The sequence below is a fragment of the Aspergillus sydowii genome (genome assembly GCF_001890705.1).
Source record: "Aspergillus sydowii CBS 593.65 unplaced genomic scaffold ASPSYscaffold_1, whole genome shotgun sequence".
NCBI lineage: Eukaryota > Fungi > Ascomycota > Eurotiomycetes > Eurotiales > Aspergillaceae > Aspergillus > Aspergillus sydowii.
In genome coordinates this window covers 593,492-612,600 of record NW_024467859.1, presented here as the reverse complement: position 1 = coordinate 612,600, position 19,109 = coordinate 593,492, and the positions used below count along the sequence as shown (strand labels likewise).

General features: G+C 51.4%; 6 protein-coding genes across 6 annotated transcripts; 4 read left to right on the top strand and 2 right to left on the bottom strand.

Annotated features, from left to right (window-relative positions):
• Positions 1–96: 96 nt before the first annotated feature.
• On the top strand, positions 97–3,012 carry ASPSYDRAFT_139464 (uncharacterized protein; the record flags this gene model as incomplete). The annotated part of the gene is made up of 3 exons (XM_040840953.1): positions 97–231; positions 299–1,021; positions 1,072–3,012. The coding sequence occupies 3 exons, from the start codon at positions 97–99 to the stop codon at positions 3,010–3,012; spliced, it is 2,799 nt and encodes a 932-aa protein (XP_040707261.1).
• Positions 3,013–4,863: 1,851 nt separating this feature from the next.
• Positions 4,864–5,433, bottom strand: ASPSYDRAFT_53145 (uncharacterized protein; the record flags this gene model as incomplete). Its single annotated transcript, XM_040848631.1, has 1 exon — positions 4,864–5,433. One exon carries the CDS (start codon positions 5,431–5,433, stop codon positions 4,864–4,866), a length of 570 nt encoding a protein of 189 aa, XP_040707260.1.
• A 2,364-nt stretch (positions 5,434–7,797) lies between these two features.
• ASPSYDRAFT_38008 (uncharacterized protein) lies at positions 7,798–8,324 on the top strand. The gene has a single exon (XM_040845613.1). The coding sequence runs from the start codon at positions 7,812–7,814 to the stop codon at positions 7,995–7,997; it is 186 nt and encodes a 61-aa protein (XP_040707259.1). The 5' UTR covers positions 7,798–7,811; the 3' UTR covers positions 7,998–8,324.
• Positions 8,325–9,315: 991 nt separating this feature from the next.
• ASPSYDRAFT_141154 (lytic polysaccharide monooxygenase auxiliary activity family 9 protein) lies at positions 9,316–10,140 on the top strand (the record flags this gene model as incomplete). The annotated part of the gene is made up of 1 exon (XM_040841115.1): positions 9,316–10,140. The coding sequence occupies one exon, from the start codon at positions 9,316–9,318 to the stop codon at positions 10,138–10,140; it is 825 nt and encodes a 274-aa protein (XP_040707258.1).
• A 181-nt stretch (positions 10,141–10,321) lies between these two features.
• On the bottom strand, positions 10,322–11,585 carry ASPSYDRAFT_234953 (uncharacterized protein). Its single transcript, XM_040844121.1, has 4 exons — positions 11,313–11,585; positions 10,876–11,244; positions 10,711–10,805; positions 10,322–10,662 (listed from the first exon to the last, which is right to left on the bottom strand). The coding sequence occupies exons 2-4, from the start codon at positions 11,237–11,239 to the stop codon at positions 10,495–10,497; spliced, it is 627 nt and encodes a 208-aa protein (XP_040707257.1). The 5' UTR covers positions 11,240–11,244; positions 11,313–11,585; the 3' UTR covers positions 10,322–10,494.
• Positions 11,586–16,365: 4,780 nt separating this feature from the next.
• On the top strand, positions 16,366–18,869 carry ASPSYDRAFT_25527 (putative nuclear localization protein; the record flags this gene model as incomplete). Its single annotated transcript, XM_040844174.1, has 3 exons — positions 16,366–16,471; positions 16,675–16,797; positions 16,972–18,869. 3 exons carry the CDS (start codon positions 16,366–16,368, stop codon positions 18,867–18,869), a joined length of 2,127 nt encoding a protein of 708 aa, XP_040707256.1.
• Between the last annotated feature and the right edge of the window lie 240 nt (positions 18,870–19,109).

The following is a 19,109-nucleotide window of genomic DNA, read 5'->3' as shown; positions in this document are numbered from 1 at the left end:
ACTTTGTGTTCGGGGATCCATATCGCATATCGTTCGCCCGATCCTGACTTTTTATTCCATCAACAATTACGATGTATGAGTAATTCCAACGCGTTCATGGCTTCGCGCGGATCTCTCGATGCCCTCCAACCCGTCCAACTCAACCAGCTCCACGATGCTCCTCGTCCCCCGCTGAAGAAGCGCAAGTTATCCGTTTCTAGTGAATGGGCAGCTGATGACATCGTCATTCGGGTACGTTGCCAACCAACTCAACACCCGTATCCTCAAATGTACTGACGTCCCCTACTTTCAATAAAAGGCCCACGCCGCGTCCTTATATGATGAACCGTACGTCCTTGAGCCGATCGCGATAATCTCACGGCATCAGTTTCCCTTCGACTGGTTAGATGTCCCATCTGCGCTATCACAAATTCAATCCGGAAGTCTCTTCATGGCCCACGTCCCTTCCCTCGAGTCGGACGCGCAGCCTGAGCTGAACGTCCTGATTGTTCGACTGGCCTCCGATGGCGGATTATATGTGATTGAACGAGTGAAGAGGGGTATCTACTCCCTTTTGAAACTAGCTCGGGGTGTAGAAGAAGGAGATGTCCGTGTTGTCGTGAAAGCGTCCAGCCACGCAGCCAACGCCCTACCTCCGTGCACACCACTCAAGCAGGTGGAAACCTCCTCTGACGGCGATGACTGGTGGCGAATGGCGCAGGTCGATGATCCGGCGCCTGACCTTAGCATCCAGGTCCCGACCAAACGACCGAAAGTTGATTTTGTTTTCGGGGTCAATGCTGAACCTGTAGACCGCGATGAGCAGATAAAGGGCATGTCTCCGGTTGATCCTATGGATAGGAGCTCGAGCTATGATGTTCGTATGCTCTCTGTGCCCCCCGAGGCGCAACTTCCTGCGGAAACTGCGGGGCCAGGGGGTGACGGGGTTGGTGAGGAAAATGCTTGCGAGACTACGCAGTCGCCTCAGGAGCTTTTGGATGGGCTGAGGGAGCAGTATTTACAAGCTCTCTATGTCTCCAAGGTAAGTTACTCAATATACTTTGGTAAGGATATCCGTGCTGATATATCTAGACATCTGTTGCATACTTTGCCAAAGGTCCTTTACCACGCTGTCGGGCCGCATTCCAAGCCCCAGAACAGGGCGCTGGCAATATGTCTGAACTTGTTAATTTCTATAGAGAGGCTATTTTAACAGCCAAGAAGATGGACTTGAAATTCCGCGAAACTCTACCGGCAACCGTACACGACATCGTGCTCAGCATATCGGAAGATGAGGTAGCGCCGAAGAAGAGGAAGAGCAAGAAGAAAACACTTGGAAGGAATGGGCTTTATCCCGAGGAACCGGACTTCATTCGACGATGGTGGAAGAATCGCACACTGACAGAGATCGGCTCGTCAGTTGAAACATCTAGAGATGCGGAAATCAAGAAGCATGTGTCTGACTTGCGGTTGCGTGAGACACAGCTCCAGATTCTCCTAATCTTGGAGACGATCGCGCTTGAGACGGCTGCTGCTGAAGAAGCAAAGAAGGCAGGGCAGGGCGAAGCTTGTGCTGAGACAGCTACGGATAAATCAAAGCCGAAAAGCAAGAAGGCCCAAGATCTTAATGTGATGCTCGAACTCCACCTAGATCGCCTATGCATCTGGCACGCCGTGAGCTTCGACGATACTGCAGTATCTGACACCCAGGCTTCAGGAAACAACCAGCAATCTGGCAAGGCGGGTGGAAACGACGCCATGCGGGACTTCTGCACTGAGGTTATTATCCCTTTCTACGCTTCGCGATTACCAGATCGTTGCAAAACCATTACCCGGAAGCTGGGAGTTTCAGCGAGCACGATATCCCCATTCCACAAGTCGAACAAGAAGCCTCGTAAAGAATCGGGTGCTACCGAGCGCAATGCATCTCACAAGTCACGCCGTCCACTGCACCGGGTTTTGACGGACGAGCAAAGTACCTCGCAAGGCCGACCGCAACCATCGCTGAACCGTTCGATTACTGCTCCATCACAGATGGAGACTAAGCGGGAGACCACGCCCTTGCTACCGTCACTCAGCGCCAGCATCCGAGGCGGGATTCAGAAAGCCAAGCGAGCAGAGAATCGAGAAGTCGATCTGTTTGCTGTAGCACGGCAGCACGAGACGAAGCTAAAGCGCGTGCAGATGCTAGCAGACCAAAAGAAAGAGCTAGACGCAGCTATTCACGCGCTCCGGAAACCAAACCGCGAACTCGTAGCCAAGGATATCGCGCAGGATGCAGACAGGCGGACCAGCTCACGAAAGCCCAAGAACCCAGTCCGAAATCCGCTAGGCGAGGGCGTTCAGGTCATGGCCACGCCCAGCAAGGTACGGAAGAGAGATGCAGTCGTTGGCCTTCCTCCTTTGCCCAAGAACACGGCTCGGTCCAAGTCCTCGAAAGCTCCAACTGTGTCTTCCTCGTCGCCGTTCAACTCTGAAACACAAGTTATTCCTGCGTCCACGACCCGGCCTATCTCTTTTACAAGCACGCCCAGGTTTACCGCCGATGTTGTGGTACAAGAGACTCCCTCCCGCCGTCCACCACAGCCTTTAGGGTTATCCAAGGACCCCGAAGAGCCCAGCGTAGCAGAGTCGCCCATCCCCGGATCTGGAAATTTTTTCCGCGTCCCTCCTCGACCAGGCCCTCGGCCCGCGGAAACAAACCCATTAACGCCGGTTAGATCACAACATGTGGATGCTACAGATGTTGATATGTCCCTAGACGCCCACCAACCACGTCTACCTCCTCCTCCTCCCCCGCCCCTCTTTGCTTTGCCCAGCAAAATCACTTCTTCAGCGCAGAGTTCAACGGTCTTCGAGACACCGCCAAGGTCTAAACCGGCTCCAGCTCCGGCTGCGGCTGGCCGTCGACCGAGTGCGTCTGGGCCTGGTCCTGACTTTAGGAAGCCGGCGGCCGTTGTGCCAGTCACGCCGGAGAAATCGATATATTCGGCGCTGGGCTGGGATGATGATGATGATGAACTTGCATTGTGATTTCTGTTTACGTGGTTTAATAAAGCATGTCATGGGTTGATTAAATCGTATGTTAGCAGGCGTTTGTATACCCAGGTTAGATGGCCTTTTGCTTAGGTTATGGTTATAGTCGTGCTGGTGTTTGGTAGGTTTAATATATTAAAATTATCCTTATTTGTTGCAGTTGAATTCAAGTACTACCTTACTACTACAGTAGAGAACAAAACTTATGCTGACAATTGAGTCGTTGACATGCTGATTAAAGGCCGATCTGCGCCGAGGCACGGAGAGGAGTGCAAGCAGTTATTGGGGCAAGTACTGCGAGGGGAGGATATCCGGGGCTACACCAGTCACCACTAAGCAACATACGGTGTACACGATACAGGTCAGTCACAACTTCAGTCATAGGTAAATACTAATAGCAATTCCAATACGTACTACGGATAATAGAACAACATAGCTCGTTAACAACTGGGATTACTCATTACTCCCCCACGAGGATAAATAATTGCTTCTTCTCCTTTTTCCTCATCCCATATGATTAATTAATTAATTAATATGAACCACCTGCACTCTGAGCCTGAACCACAGAACCAGGGACGATCACGATACCCGATACCTGATCATTGATCAAATGACCAGTTCAGTCCCTTTCCATCATTCCATGTCCCCTGCCTGCCCTATCCCACCCGACTCTGCCCTGATGATCAATACCAGATCCATCCATCCACCCAACTTGCCCGGTTATTAATTTGGCAGGGCCAGATACGGTACGGACCAACTTCCCAAGTTCCGAGAACGGCATCCATGACTCGACTCGACGATCGCGCTGCACTGCCAACGTACTGGAGTCTGGAGTCTGGAGTCTGGAGTCTGTAGTCTGTACAGAGTGCTTCCTGCACCACAAGCTCCGGACTTCGGCGGAAAGTGATGTGGCGATTCCAGCTGGGGATACGTACTTTCTTACGGAGTACTACTTCGTACTAGTTAGGTTGATCTGCAGTCTCCGGATAATAATCCATCCTCGACTCCCCCGTTGCCGACTGCCGTTGGCCAGGCGCCGGGACGGACGGACGGGGTTGTCACGAGGCAGGGCTTATGGGGCGTTCCTGTGGGCCGTGGGGTTAGTTATGTACGGAGTAGGTAGGGGTCCGTTGTTAGGTGGCTTGTTAGTCGTTGCCAGCTGGGGTTTTGGACAAGAATAATGGAGACTATGATTGGATTGGCCCTGGGACTTGGGCCTTGTGAGTAATCAGTAAGGCCAGGGGTTGAAACTTGAATGTCGGTAAGGCTAAGGACGCAACCCCCGGCCCCCAACGGCGCTTCTACTGAGGGTGTTCACTATTCAGTATTGGGTATTGTGAGTCTTTGGCTGTCTTGACTTGGAATCAAAGATAGATCTTGAGGTCTTGAATATTAAATGTTCATTGTACAAAATGAGTCACAGCAGAGTATGTTGCTAGACTAGATACATTCAAATGTTCGGTACTATACTAACTATCAGTAGGTTAAGTATGTAGGTAGATAGGTAAAGGTGGTAGGTGGGTATGTATTATTTTGGTCAACGCCAGTCCATTCCAATCCAATCCAGTCCATCCAGGTCAAAATAAAACTCCAGGCACAAAACCGGCTTTTGATTGCTCGTGCTCCAGTCCATCTATACCATGCGCGCCGGCAAAAATAACAGAAAAGGTGAATAAATATAACGGAGAAGGCAAGTTCGTAATGTCGTCACGTCGTCACACGGGAACTCATTAGGTGTATTAGGTGGTTCCGTGGTAAGGTTGCATATAGGCGAGGTGGTTGATGTGTACTTTTCGGTTGGGATGTGTGAAGGTGAGGTGAGGTGAGTGAGGCGAGGGGATGATGAGATTATGAGGCAATGCGGACGGGCATGCATTGCGCCGGCGAAGGCCAGATCTGTGCCTTCTCAAGACACCGACGGCTCTTGTCGACGAGACCGGGGTCCTTGTCCTTCTCATCCGAGATAACCTCCAAGTGCACCTGGGTGTCCTGTTCGGTGTCCTTGGCCGGTGACTCAACGACCTCGACTTGTACTTCAGGTTCGACGGGAGTAGGTGCAGGAGTAACAGTGACAGTAGTAGTAGTAGCAGATGATTCGATTTCCTTTTGTTCCTTGGCCGGTGTCTGGGCCTCTTCGTCCTCAGACTCGCTGTCGTCCTCGAACTCGAAGGAGGTGATCTTGGTGGCCATCTCCTGCTGGGCAAATTCTACAGACATGCAGTGCATGCGGAAGTGGCCGAGGCAGCGACGGATATCAGGGTCCGGGGCAGTAGCCTCGCGGGCGAGCTTTTGTTTTGAGAGGTTGGTGAGTTTGTAGGAGAGCGAGGATCTATCGGCGAGAGGAGGGAGGCGCTTGTTGACGGCGGGCGCAGAGGCCGCCTTTGAGGAGAGTGACTCAGGGAGGACGTTGACGGCCATGGTGCCGGGAGAATATTATAGTATTTAGTTCGGACGCTTAATTTGGGATGCCAATCGCTCTACTCAAGACAGTAGGAGAACTGGGAGGTTGTGGGAGGATTATGGGCGCATGAGCGGGTGCAGGAGTGGTGTGGTGAGAAGAGTGGTGGGAGATGGACGGGGGGAGGGCAGAGGGCAGGCAAGTTCTTATTCCACGGGGGAGCCAGGGAGCGAGGAACATCGTGAGTTCTGCTGCCGTGGTGGCTCTGGTGGTTCTGGAACGCCTGGGCAGCCGGGACTCCCAATGCAGAAATCCGGCTGATCGAGCAGAGTCTGCAAGCGGAGATCTCTGGGTCTAGACTTGGCTGGCTGCCACCACGCAGCCGGTTTCCGGTCGCTGCCCTCGCCGTTTCATGGCGCTGAGCTGTCTCCCGACAGTGGTGCTACGTGCGATCGCATTTTTGATCGCGACTTTCCCTTGGGTTTCGAATTTTTATCCCCTCTTCTGCGACGCTGGGCGAGACAATGGGCAGGGCGAGATCTGGAGGAGCGACGGGGGACGCAGCAGGGACGCAGCAGCGCAAAATCGAACGGGCAGCTGACCTTCTCTGCAGTGGGGCCGACCCATCGAATGTTCGATTGTGTGACTCCAACCTGCGAGTGTACGCGTCTTCCAAGCTCGCCGTTTTGACAGCGCACACCCTGTGAGGTGGTCATGGGCGCCGTCTGCCCGGCCTCTCCAGATCTGCCTATGCGATTCGTCTAAATCGGACCCCGATTCGATCATTTTTCGATGTTTTTTGTCCACGTTGGTGTCCCTGGGCGCTTCAACGGCCACGGGGAACTGCTTCAGCACTCCGGGCACGCTATTGGGCGAATTTTGCGGGGGCGACCTTCCCTATTGTGGCTAGCTTTGTTCCATAAGTGGAAACGAACCAAACCGTTCTTGGACGAACCGATGCTTGAGTAAAACCCTGACTGGGCTGGGGTCTGTGGTTATGTCATGCCGGTGTAATGACTTCAGCCTCTGATCTCGTTCATGCGTTCCAGTCTTGCTTGATTTGCGGTTCCGAGACTTATGTGAGTTTATTCGTGGAACTCTTCCCATCCGCCATCTGGAGTCTGGAGAAGAGAAGCACGTTGTCCACGCTGCCTGCAGATGACAGAACCATGCGTTCAACGCCTTGCGAAGGGGCGAATATAGTTGCCACAATAATATCGCCAGCATCACAGGTTTCCTGTTTAGTCTGACGTTTAGTTGGCCGAGACTCGGGCCCCATATGACATAACCCGGTTACCCGGTTAATTGCTACGGCTGCAGTTCCTCTGTGATGCAATTGCTTTACGGGATATCTCGGCTCATGCTTTATACTCTGTATACTTTATATCCATGAACCACAGTGACACGGATTCTAATTCAGCTCGTGCGACATTCACCTACACTCGCATTGAGCCATGACCATATCACGCTCGCATTATTACCACACCTAACCAATCTAACCTCCAGAAACTTCGTTATGCGAACTGAATCGCAGGCGGATATACGGTGTATATCATCGTCAACCGACTCCCCGATATAACCCGACTCGGAAGGTAGTCGGGTCCTACGAAGTTCAAAGCAGATCAATTACGTCAAATCAAACGCTCAATTTCGTTTCACCTGGGCGCTTACACATAACCGCTTATTTATATATCACTCCGGGGCACTACGCCTACCAACCCGTCGGGATAGTGGTACTTTTGCCCTATGAAATGTGCCCTATAGAGAGTACGTCGTATAAGGCCAGAAACACACTGACTAGAACCAAACCAGATAATCACTACATAAAAAGAAGAAGAAAATGCAAAAAAAGGGGGTCTACTGAGACAGCTCTATCAGCAGTAGGAGGACGGGGTTCCCGGTATCATTAGGTGGTCTTCGGGTCTGTTTAATGACCTGCTATCTAAACCTAACCCCCGTTCAAGTAAAAAGCACTCATAACGAGAAATAAAGACACTGCGGTATCAGCCATGAGCCACTAATGTATATATCAAAAGACCCAGTTAGGTTCTCTCCCGTCCTTCCGGGTTGGGGCATACAACATCGACCTCCCCTACTGTAACCCTCCACCCTCCACTTCACAAATACTTGCGGGGAGCATGTCCATCATCACTTCAATAGGGTCAACTGCGCCAATCACTTCTAGCAAGGAAAAGAAGGTAATTAGAATTCGAACCTGGGCCGTCCATCCGTGTCTGGGGTTATATACTCTTGCCTACAATAAAGGCATTTTTATACCTTAGGCTGGAAACTTGATTGATATAAACAGCCATTCCCAGAGAACGCTTGAGCTCTAGGTATCTTAGTCTAAAACGAGCATATTATTGCTCAAACTCGGTCGCTATCGTCACTACCGATCATGTCGCTCGATATCCCAGAACCTGAGCGGTATGTCCTTCCTCCCACATCGCATGCCCCCAACAGTCCGAGGCCAGTTCTGGTATACAGGGACGTGCTTCCAACGCCGAGGACCAAGGAAGTTGCACGGGAGTTTATTGAGAGCCCCATGGACGGTCCCGACAGGCAGGTTTTAGGGCCTTTATAAATTGGGGATGCCGATGCTGATATCAAAATATGGGATAATTTGGCTTGCTAATATATACGTGACACTTTCATGCAAACGTTCATGAGTGTTACGGTAGGTGAAGGGTCCCATTTATAATTCTAGGAAGTTGGGTTTGTAACGCTGGTATATACCCCAGATATGCGAGTCGGGTTCTTAAAAAGCCATACTATCGGGCCATTCTGAAGTTCCGATGGGAGTGGGGAAAAGCTGGATAGTGTCAACTGCCATGAACCAGATGACTGTGATTCCGAAGAACTCGGGTTATTGTTGACGTTGAGAGGGGGCGATGTGATTGTCCATCTTGCCGGTACAGGACACTCAAATATCTTAAACACTTTGCTGACTTTACTCACTTGGCGCACTGGCTAGGGCTCACCGCGTTGGGTGTCGTGCAATGGAGACACCAAATTGGATTGGAATAATCCATTGGCAGAGACGACGGCAGTGCCCATGCTCCCAGATCCAGTCTTGGGAAATGATGGCCATTTGAATGTTTTATGGTCGGGACCGATGAAGGCCTACTTTTTTCAAAGCTGGCAAATTGACTTAGCCTGCCACTACATATTAATCACAACAACTCAGAAAGGTCGCTAGGAATAACTGGCCCGAGATACTTTTGTTGCCTTGATTCTTCCTGGCTCTGAGGATAACAAGACTATTCTCATATCCTTAGATTCAGACTTGCAGCACTGAACAGGCCAATCAACAAAACCCATAATTATGCAGCTAGCACAATATCGTCACGGAGCCCAAATTTGTATGATTTATGCTCGGTTCATCCTACTTGTGGAGAAACAATATACACCACGCAGCCAAGTCCTCAGCGTTTGCGCGAGACGGCCCGAGTTTCAGCGGATAAACCGCAAGCATATGCGTCGGAAAAAAAATCAGGGTCAAAGAGAGGGACTTCGCGATATGCAGATTGTTCCCCTGGCTCAAGTTGATTAGGGATCTTCTATACCAGCGACAGTCGCGACGAACTGGTTGGTCGCGGGTGGGTGGGAAATTAGGGCTTTGTTTCAGGTTGTATTGATTAGAGTATCAGCTTAATCAATGCGCGGCGGCAACAGTACACAAACGAGACGGCATAGGACAGGAACTTCTCAATCAAAAATTAAGCTGGAACTGTTGCCGGATTGGATATGCCGTCTTGTCGGCCAGCACATGGTATAAAAGGCGTGCGAATATTCCTACTGGAACTCAACCACAAACTTTCCTTCTTTTCACCTGTACAGACTTTCGTTTCTAACACCTGGGCTGGATCCAGTTTACATACATTGAACTTTTTTCTCTCATCATGCGTTCATTCATTCCCGTCACGGCCCTCCTCGCCGTCCTCCCCCAGGCCCTCGCCCACTGGAACTACGCCTCCCTCATCGTCAACGGCGAAGAAACAGAAGACTACAAATACGTCCGCAGCACCAAGAACAGCAACAGCCCCGTCACCGATGTGACCTCGGACGACATCATCTGCAACGTCGGCGGCATTGACGCAGACGTCATGAGCGCCACAGAGACACACCAAGTCGCCCCCGGCGACGAAGTCGGCTTCGTCCTCCGCGACAACTTCGGGCACCCAGGGCCCCAGCAGGTCTACATGAGCAAAGCACCCGGAGCCGCAAAGGAGTACAAGGGCGACGGCGACTGGTTCAAGGTGTACTCGCTGACGACGTCGAGTATCTCCGAGACGGAGGGTGCGAAGTGGGCTGCCTTTGACGATGGCAGCTCGGGGATTACGAACTTCACGTTTGCGCTGCCGGATAATCTCGAAGCTGGGCAGTATCTTCTCCGTGCGGAGGGCATTGGCCTTCATGGGGCCGGGGAGAAGGGTGGTGCGCAGTTCTATATTGGCTGTGCGCAGCTGGAGGTTACGGGTAGTGGATCGGGGAGTCCGGCGCCTACGGTCAAGTTCCCCGGTGCTTATACCGGTGAGGAGCCCGGTATTTTGATTGGCATCTATTACCCTCCTGTGTTGAACTACACGGCGCCGGGACCTGCGGTGTGGCCTGGCAAGTGTGAGGACCACACGGCCAACTTTTTGGACGGGGAGAGTGACGGCGATTGTACGGCTATGGAGGGTGGTTCGTCGAACTCGACGGCTAAGAGGAATGTGTGGCATTGATTGAGGCATTTTCGTTCTTTCTTTTTTTTTTCTGCGAGCCCTGGAGGCTATAGCACTAGCAGTGTTCTACGGTGTAGTGGTTCTTCAACCTGAAACACTGCCCCTTGTCTGTCTCGTGTATATTATTCTCCCTTCTGATGCGGGATTGACGCCGCTTACAAATTCGATCGTTCATCTGATAGAAAAGAACTGATTATTGGAAATGGCTACCTAAGCGAGCTTTCAAAGACAGGAAGAACCAACGAAAGTGAATTCATGGATACAACCAACCCTAAAGGAACCGGGCCACCACGTGAAGAACAAAAATCTAAGAAAGACGAAGGAAAAATAGGGAAGCACCGCATCTTGCTTCCATCATAAATTGGGCAACCAGCCCAGATCGCTAGATTCCTCGACTGTTGGCTGTCGGCTCAAAGTCTGACTGGACACTGGCGTCAGGCATGCTGCCTGGTCCATGATTTTGTGTATCCAGGAGACGACCTCGATTGGGTCCCTGCGCCAGTCCATGAAATGCTTTGACACCTGCTCAAATTAGCATGCAATAGATACACCGTAAACGAGGTTCCTTACAACACCATTAGGATCCAGGCGGAGGAAATGCCAGTCCCAAGAGTCTGTCGCGATGCCGTAGATCGGCCAGTTGGTGCGCCCTGCCTGCTTGCGGGCTTTGTGGAGAATGGCTAGAACCGGTGTCAAAGATGAATAGAGCATGGTCCATAATATAGGGAAAGTTACCCATGTAGATGATTGCCTGCGGAACACCCAAATCCGCTTCATCTAGTCGTTTGGCCTCAACGACTACCATGTTCGTCTCCACATCCTCGCGGCTGCCGTACCACAATGCAAAGTCCACACGGCCTTGGATTTTTGTCATTTTCTCTTTGATTTTCCAATTGAAATTTAGAGTCCTTTCGAGCGCCCAGCGGAGTGATTTGTATTGGGGGGTGGGCTCATTTGAAGTCGCCCCGTGCTGGCCGGGGCCGTGCTGCTCTCTCCTCTTCGCTGCGAGTATGGAGACCACGATAGAATTGAGCCGACCTCGAATGACCTGCTCGTTCTGATCGGCTCCCGTAAACGCCTCGTCCCAGTCTGCGAGCATTTGACCTGAAGTAGGACTAGGTTAGCGGATTTGTCCACGGTTGAGCGGAGCCAGGGCCATGAAGTTGACTTACGAAGATGACTGGACACGCCTCGCCTCTCAGATGCGGCCAGATACCAAGTCTGTGTCCGGCCCTTTTCTCGTCTCAAGCCGAAAATGTCCCAAAGATCCACTGACGAAATATCTGTGACTGCCTTTGTGGGCAGCTGTTGCTGCTTCTGGACTTTCTTCTGACTCTCACGGCGTGCGATTTTAAAGGCTTCCTTGACGTCCGAAGAGACTCTGGAGTTCTTTTGGCGTTCGATGATATGATTCACTTTGTTCTCAAGACTGGCAAACCAATCCGTTTTGGGAAATCAGTATGAGATAGCAGAGCCTGGCGTGTTAATTTGAGAAATGTAGTGACAATGTAAAATTCTGGAGGGGGTGAGAGGGTAAAAGTAGAACTCAGGAATACTGATGTGCTTGCAGAGGAATAGTGAGTAAGAGCGAGTTTAACATACTTACCACTGCTCGTCGAGTCGTCTACATAGTCCTCGCTCTGTGAAGAACACAATTGTTCCCTATTCCAAGTTGATCGAATTTCCCTTGATTGGCTTGCCGTTTTATCGAACAATAGGTCTATTGTGGCCGCATCACGAATTATTCTGCTCACCAGTGCAACAATAGACCTCTGCTGGCCCTCGTTCCAATTCAACACGCGTGNAGAGTACTGCCAAGAACAGTAATGAGTCTATTTCCTATTGTATATAAAGGATTGACAAACCTTGCATCTCTTATTGAGGTGGAAGAACACCCATACAAACCCATCAGTGAATATCCCATAGATATCCGGGTTCGCTTCCTCGGATATTCGATTGTGTCGAATCATCGCTATAGTCTAGTCAGCAATAAACCATGGATGAATAAAGAGCTTCCCCCGAGTCAATCACTAACACATCGCAGCAAGCACCGGTGCCAGATCTTGTATACAAATTCCAGCAGTATCGGCGATCGGGTGCTCTGATTGGATAACCACGCAGTTTGTCTCGAGATATCTGGGGTCTCCATACCACAGTGCGTAGGTTAATTCACAATCCAGAACATTCCCCCGTGCGCCAGCAATCCCTTCAGAATCTAAAGATATCTCCTGGTCATAGCCCCAATAGGGTCCTTTGAAATCCGTTAAAACGCCAGGCAGCGCTGTCGAATCTGTTTCTAGTTGTACCCTCCGCCTCGTTTCAGCTAGAAGTAGCTGTAGAACCATCCCAACCGGTGCGGGTGCGGCGTCAATCCCAGTAGGTTTCATGGCTAGCGTATAGTCTGCCAACATAGCTTCAAGATAGTCCGGGAGCGTGGATGCGTCGTTTTTCGTATCGACGTGCCATATTTCGCTACTATTTGCCCGACGCCTCTTGATTCCACAAAAAGACAGAAAGTCATCGTCGACTAGATAGTCGTCGAGTTCCTTACTACCAAAACGGTTTCGGAGACCGCAAAAGTCGAAGGCTGTACTGTGTTTCCGTTTTCCTTGATCCTCGTGCATGGTGTAGGCAAGCAAGACGGCGATGTTGTGGAGATGCGACAGCAGATCATGGAGGAAGAAGTTGAATCGTCCTTGGCTTTTTCCATCGCGCAGTGACTCAAAGGCGTAAATTGCTGGTACCAGCGGTCCCTAGAGTTCAGGATTCTGTGGAGATTAGGGTTCCCGGCCCCCAGAAACTCAGGGAGCTGTTCTGGCCTCATGCCACCTTCAACTACTGCAATCGAGCGTAGTAGGAAATGTTATAGGAACCTAGTGATATTTTTTCTACCATAGTTTCTAAGGCTTTTGCTCAACACGCCTGCATAAAGCATCGATAAAAGGGCCTGAATACAGTCAATCATGAAAAGACATCTTGGCTAGAATTGGGCCCGCCCAACATTGGACCCTGTGTCTGAGTTTACGTAGTGCAAGAAAACGTTTATCAGGGTATCCATGCCATGATAAAGCCATTGCATATGGTTAGACTATGTGCTGCGTTACTTTTGGCTACCTCAGATTCCACCACCTCAGCGACCCTGTTTGGCTCAGAACGGTGTGATAACTCGCATAGAAGAAAAAAAAATTAAAAAACCAAGCATAATAAACAAATATAACATAACTCTCTCTCTCTGGTTAAAATACTAAAAAAAAAAAACAAAAACAAAAACATACAACAGCTGGGATTCGCATGTGGTCACCCACCATACTACTAACCAGCCGGCGTGTGGCTTAAGTACGGCTGAGCGGACGGGAAGCCCTGTTTTCCACACCCTGTGGTCGTATGTACTTAACGTCACTAAACAATGAAATATATGGAGCATCTTGAGGTAGTATTGTGCGGTTCCGAGCAGTCTTCTAGGGTTGATCGCATCGATATACTCAACAACGTCGGACAAAGAATGCAGTTGCACAGCCTAACCCCGTCCCGATCGCCGTGACTCACTGCGACTTCGCGAGGTTGCTCTGCTGATGGCCGCAGCCTGGCCTGCATGCCAGGACGCGCCTGGTCTGGCCGCATCTTGCATAGCTTGGATCGGGGAGCCAAACGGATGCGTGGATGGGGAGCGTTGATGGACGCACGGTCCTGATCGACCCGGGTTTCCGTTCGGGCAGATGACCAAACTCGGTCATCTGCCAGAATGCCTGGCCTGGGACTCGCCGGCTCGGGGATTCTCGTTGATTCCCTGATAATTCCATGTTTTGGAGAGATGGAATATTCAAGTACTTTACTCTGGCCCGCAGGTCTAGATTGAGACTGTGAGGGCCTGGGGAATGCCCGGTGGGCGACTTCATCGTGACAAAGGACGGTACAGAATCAGTGACATCAACTAGTGGCGATTTGGCGAATGTGACCATTGCTTGCTTGTGATAATAATAATAATAATAATAATAGGAATGTTTATTTTATTTTAGTTTATTTATTTTATGTATTCTGAGGGTGGCGATGAACGTTGACTCGGGCTGCGGTTTAACTCCGTAGAATCAACAACTCCCGTCTGGTATACTTCGGCTTCGGTATAGATTCGACAAGCCAGAAGCTTTATCGGGTTGTACAGGTGAAAAACGATCATCCGCCCCGCCATGAATGCTATCAAATCACAAGTAGAGCTTTTGGCTGGAAAAACGCGTCCAGGATAACCTTTGGAGTCCGTGCTGAACGGGGGGCGCCTAATATACAAGATCAGCTACTATCAAGGCTAGTCGGCCAGTCGGCCTCCAAGTCCAGACCAGGTCAATAGATCCTTGCTTCTGTCTTGCATGAGGAGACATTCGCCACTGAACAGAGCCAGTAATATCCCCCGGCTGTGAATGTCCACGACGCAGTGACCAAGCAAATCAACGCTATTGGGTGCGAGAGTTATTTTGACAAATTGGGGATAAGAAGCGCTTGTCTTTCACGCCGTACAAATGGATTCTTCTCTTCTTCAGCCCAGCTCGACTCCTCGTTGATCATTTCCCGCCTGGAGTATCCTGTCCAACTCCGGAAAAAGAATGCATTGACGTTAAGGTGATCGCTATCAAGATCATCGCCCGTGCCGTCAGACGGTCAGCATGATCACTGGCGCTTACGGTGTATCCCGGGGGTGGTTTATCTAGCATTTCTCGAATATCAACACTGCCCCGTCGAGTTCTTGATAGACAAGCCGCAGCCGAAAAACCCGCTCCATTAATCACCTCGTGTTGGCCATTTCGTCCGACATCCTCCCGGGATTGTTGGATCAAAAGCGAGGCGGCTCAACGAGTCAGCCTGGCGTGATTTCTTTTCCTGTGCTTTTTCCGTTGTTGGCTCGTTGCGCTTCTTTTTGTTTTAGTTTTTCCTCGTTCCAGCGAGACTTTACACTGATTCGCTCCCGCAAGGCCGCTATTTCTCGGGCATGCAGGGTTCCTGCTCTTCGAAACGCCTGGCTTCCTGGGGCTATCTCAGAACGCAACTAGCAGAAAGCCTAGCTGGAAGGGGCTCCGCGCTACCCGACCGCCATCCTGAGTTGCAGTCGTAGTTGAGATCATAAAAGTACGCAGTCTGCCTCGAGAAAGGCAACCTCGACATTCCGGTCTTGCGTGGATTTATCCAGGGCGGCTTGTGCAGTGGCTGACAAATGCATGCATAGCGCAGCCAATCAGCGGCACCGGCCACTGGCAGAGAACCGAACCTCCCGACTTGGAAGGGCCCAAGGTCGCGGCTGCTGCTGCTGCTTGTGTTCCCCTCCTCAAGTTAGGCTCCTTCGCAGACGAATCCTTCCATCTCTTCCTCCCCATAATCAAATCTCCCTCCTGGGCTGCGCCGTGGCCTTTCTTTGTCTGGTGCATCGTCTGTCTCTAACCTTCGTCCCCACTTCCTCCTCTTCTCCGGGTTTCTTCTGCCCCTCCACCCAATAATCCTCTGCTTCTTCCTTGCACCTTCAACCCACGCCGCAACTAAAAACTACACACAGACACTGCCTGTTGGTCACACCCACCCCCGTCAACCGTACCCACTGATCGGTTCCGTCAGCGGCAAGCTGTGAATCATTTGCATCTCCCCGTCCGTTTTTGGTGGCTCTGCATTTCTGCAGCGAGCGAACCTTGGGCGACCCCCCCTGGTGTCCACTCCCGAGTCTTCCCCTCTTGACCGTGACGGGAAGGATTCCTGAACCCGCTGTTCCTCCAGCCTCTGTGGCGGTGCCCGGCTTGACACCCACCAGCCACACCACCTAGCCACACTCTTTCCGCGCAGTCGTCTGCCTTGATTAGTCACCACCTAACGTGATCTTCCCCTCTCCAGCCAGAGTTAATCCAGCATTCCGTCCAACACAAGAGTCGAGTGTTCCGTCCTCCTCTAATCTTCTAAGGTACTATCTTGCGACCGAGCAAGCTCTGACACTGATTTGCTCCATCGTTTCCCCGCCGATCTGCCTTTCTGCCACCTTCCCAGTCTTACCATCTAACTGCATGCGAACTCGCGACACGTCTGCTCTGAGTTGTCCGAGGGCCACCTGCATCGTCGCCGATTCTTCGTTTCGCCTCGTTGCAGTAGCCCATCGCCTCCTCCATCTCGGCGTTTTGACTCCTCGCGCGTCTCTCTGACCCGCCCGCGGCCTCGCGACCGCTCTTTTACCCTCCTCCCGTCCCTCCTTGGCCCGCCATGTATGGCACCCCCCATTCCGTTTCCGCTCCGACGAATGGGATCGGAGGGGATCTCGTCGACGGCTCGGGCACCATCAATCCTGCTGCTCTAAATAATACAAACGGTATGTCGTTGCTTTTTCTTTTTTCTTTTCTACTTCAAATCTTTCGCGACTCCTTTTTGTTTCCTTTTCTTTTTGCTTTACTTTTTCGTGTTTATTTGGTTGCGCGAAACTGTCGCGTCGATACCAGTAGTGATGGGGGTCATCTATTTCTTACTTTCTACTGTCTGTCCGTCGCGACAACCCTCATACTGACCCCCTTCTAGTACCTGTTGTTCTCCCAACGCCACCATACGGAGCAACAGATCCCAGCGCCGTCCCTCGCGGTGTCAAGCGCGGTCGCACACCGGAACAACGCGGAGTCTCTCGCGATGGGGATCCAGACGACGGTACGTGCGCCGGGTAATCTTGTGCTTCGGGAGTTATTCCAAGCTGCCGGAGTTATCGCGAACCGCCTTCGTCTCATTAATCGCTACTGTCGCAAATTTTTTTTTTATTTTTTCGTTTTTGTTTTTGTTTTGCGCTTGTCAATCTTGCGACTCGGATGCTAACATGCGCGTTAGCTGTAGGAGACGATCAAGGTCGTCGAAAACGAGGCCGACCCCCAAAGACCCCACGCCCTTCTACAGCCAGTGATCAACCTCCATCAGCAAGCTCTCAACAACTACAAACACCCCAAATGCAGCCCCAACAGTTGCAGCAATCTCCCCCAAACGCCTCACCGCCGCTAGGCTCACCTCCTGAGAAAACGACACCAACAAAAGCTCCCTTGGTCAAAGCTCTCCCCACTGTGAGGGACCATACTACCGATCAGCTAAACGAGGAACGCGATGAGTATATTGCCAAAGAGTTTGACGACGCTGGCGAGAAGAAGGTAGATGCGAATGGCTATTTACAAGGTGATCGCGAGTACAGATGTAGGACGTTTACTGTACCGCTGCGCGGGAAGAAGCTGTTTATGCTGGCGACGGAGTGCGCGCGAGTTTTGTCTTATAGGGACTCGTATCTACTTTTCAACAAGAATCGGTCGTTGCACAAAATCATCGCCACCCAGATCGAAAAAGATGATCTCATTCAGCAGGATATTCTTCCATATTCCTACCGCTCGCGTCAGATTGCTATCGTCTCGGCAAGGTCGATGTTTAGACAGTTCGGCAGCCGAGTTATCGTGAATGGGCGCCGCGTGCGTGACGACTACTGGGAAAGCAAGGCTCGCAAACAGGGTTTCACCGAAGACGACCTCGCAGGTGAAAAGCGTCCAGGTGGCGCGAAGGCTCGCGAAGCTGCAGCCGAAGCAGCAAATGCAGCCAACTTGTTGCCGACTCTGACTCATGGCGATGTGATCTACAGCAATGCGCTAGAAACAGTGCCCAGCAACCTGTCACTAGGATCAGACGGATCCTTGTCGCAGCCTCTTCCGATGATAAATATGGCTACCACCGCAGATGATCCACGCTTAAGGGAATACAACAGCATGCCTCGACCTCGGCAAGAGCTGACTGGCCAGCCATACCAGGATCGGTCACAGCCTAGCACCGCCGCTGAGATCTTGAACCAGGCAACACACACGGCAGAGTTCAACAAGATCTTAACATCTCAGCGCAACTACCGTCAAAAGGGACTCGATGATTTCTTTTCCAAGCAGCGTGATCCACCTGCGTCGACGGCGCAATCGCAGCCTGGACAAATCGAAGCCACTACGTCTGTAGCACAGCCTTTACAGTCACCGCGGCTATCCACAGCTGGCGTTTTGGGTTCAACTCCAACGCAGCCAAATATGATGCCGCAGGCCCAAATGATGCCCAGTCAAGCCGGGTTCCAACCGCCAACTATGCATCAACAGGCCACAGTGGCACAGTCACCCATTCGTGCTATGCCCCCTGTTCGACCCGACCTCATGCATCAGCGGACAAACCCAGCTTTGGCGCCCCAGGCTGGGCCCTACGGTTTTCCCTCACAACAGCAACACCAACAGCAGGTGTGGGGTCAGCCACCGCCGCAGCCTCAGGCTTCACCTTTATCTTCCAACCCGCAAGGGATTCCCCAATACCCCTCTCAATTACAGCAACAGCAACCAGGATCGCAGCCGCAGCAACCCCAGCACCAACAATCTCCTTCTCCTCTTACCCACAATCTACAACATCAACACCCATCGCAATCTCCACGTAACCAAGTCCGACCGTCAGTGCCCCAGATGCCACAGTCGTTTGCTATGCACCATCCGCAGACTCCTCAGCAGCAATCTATGGCTTCCATGGGCTTCCCAGGTGGCACCAACCCGTACCCTGGAATGGCTGGGCGTGGGTTATATCCATCGCAGCATGCCCCAGCTGGTCAGCAGTTTATGCCGGGAACTCCTCAACAACCTGGAATGGGCATGGGGATGAATCCAGCCATGCCCGGTTGGCCCGGTCAACCAATGCAACCTGGACATCCGCAGCCTGGCTGGTCTACATATTAAACGAAACTCGGGCCTTCTTTCTTTGGTGTTTCCGGAGTTAGATGGGAATTTGGGTTTCAAGAGTCTCGTTCGGTATCTACTTTTGCTTACAATGGTATTTGTCTTTGGTGCTGTTTATACAATGTTTGATTCGCCGCTTGACAGGGGAATGAGTACTTCTAATTTGCATTTCATTCAATACCCCGTTGTTATACCCGATGATTCTCTTTTGATTTTGGTTTCGGGAGTAGGAAATCTGAT

Excerpts from the sequence above, each read along its gene's own strand:
- ASPSYDRAFT_38008 (XM_040845613.1), top strand. The coding sequence starts at position 7,812 with ATGTCGCTCGATATCCCAGAACCTGAGCGGTATGTCCTTCCTCCCACA.
- ASPSYDRAFT_234953 (XM_040844121.1), bottom strand. The coding sequence starts at position 11,239 with ATGCTCGCAGACTGGGACGAGGCGTTTACGGGAGCCGATCAGAACGAG. Across the intron at positions 10,806-10,875 it reads GCAGGCAATCATCTACATGG|CCCGCAAGCAGGCAGGGCGC; the intron begins GTAACTTTCCCT and ends TTCTCCACAAAG. Across the intron at positions 10,663-10,710 it reads GCCTGGATCCTAATGGTGTT|GTGTCAAAGCATTTCATGGA; the intron begins GTAAGGAACCTC and ends TAATTTGAGCAG.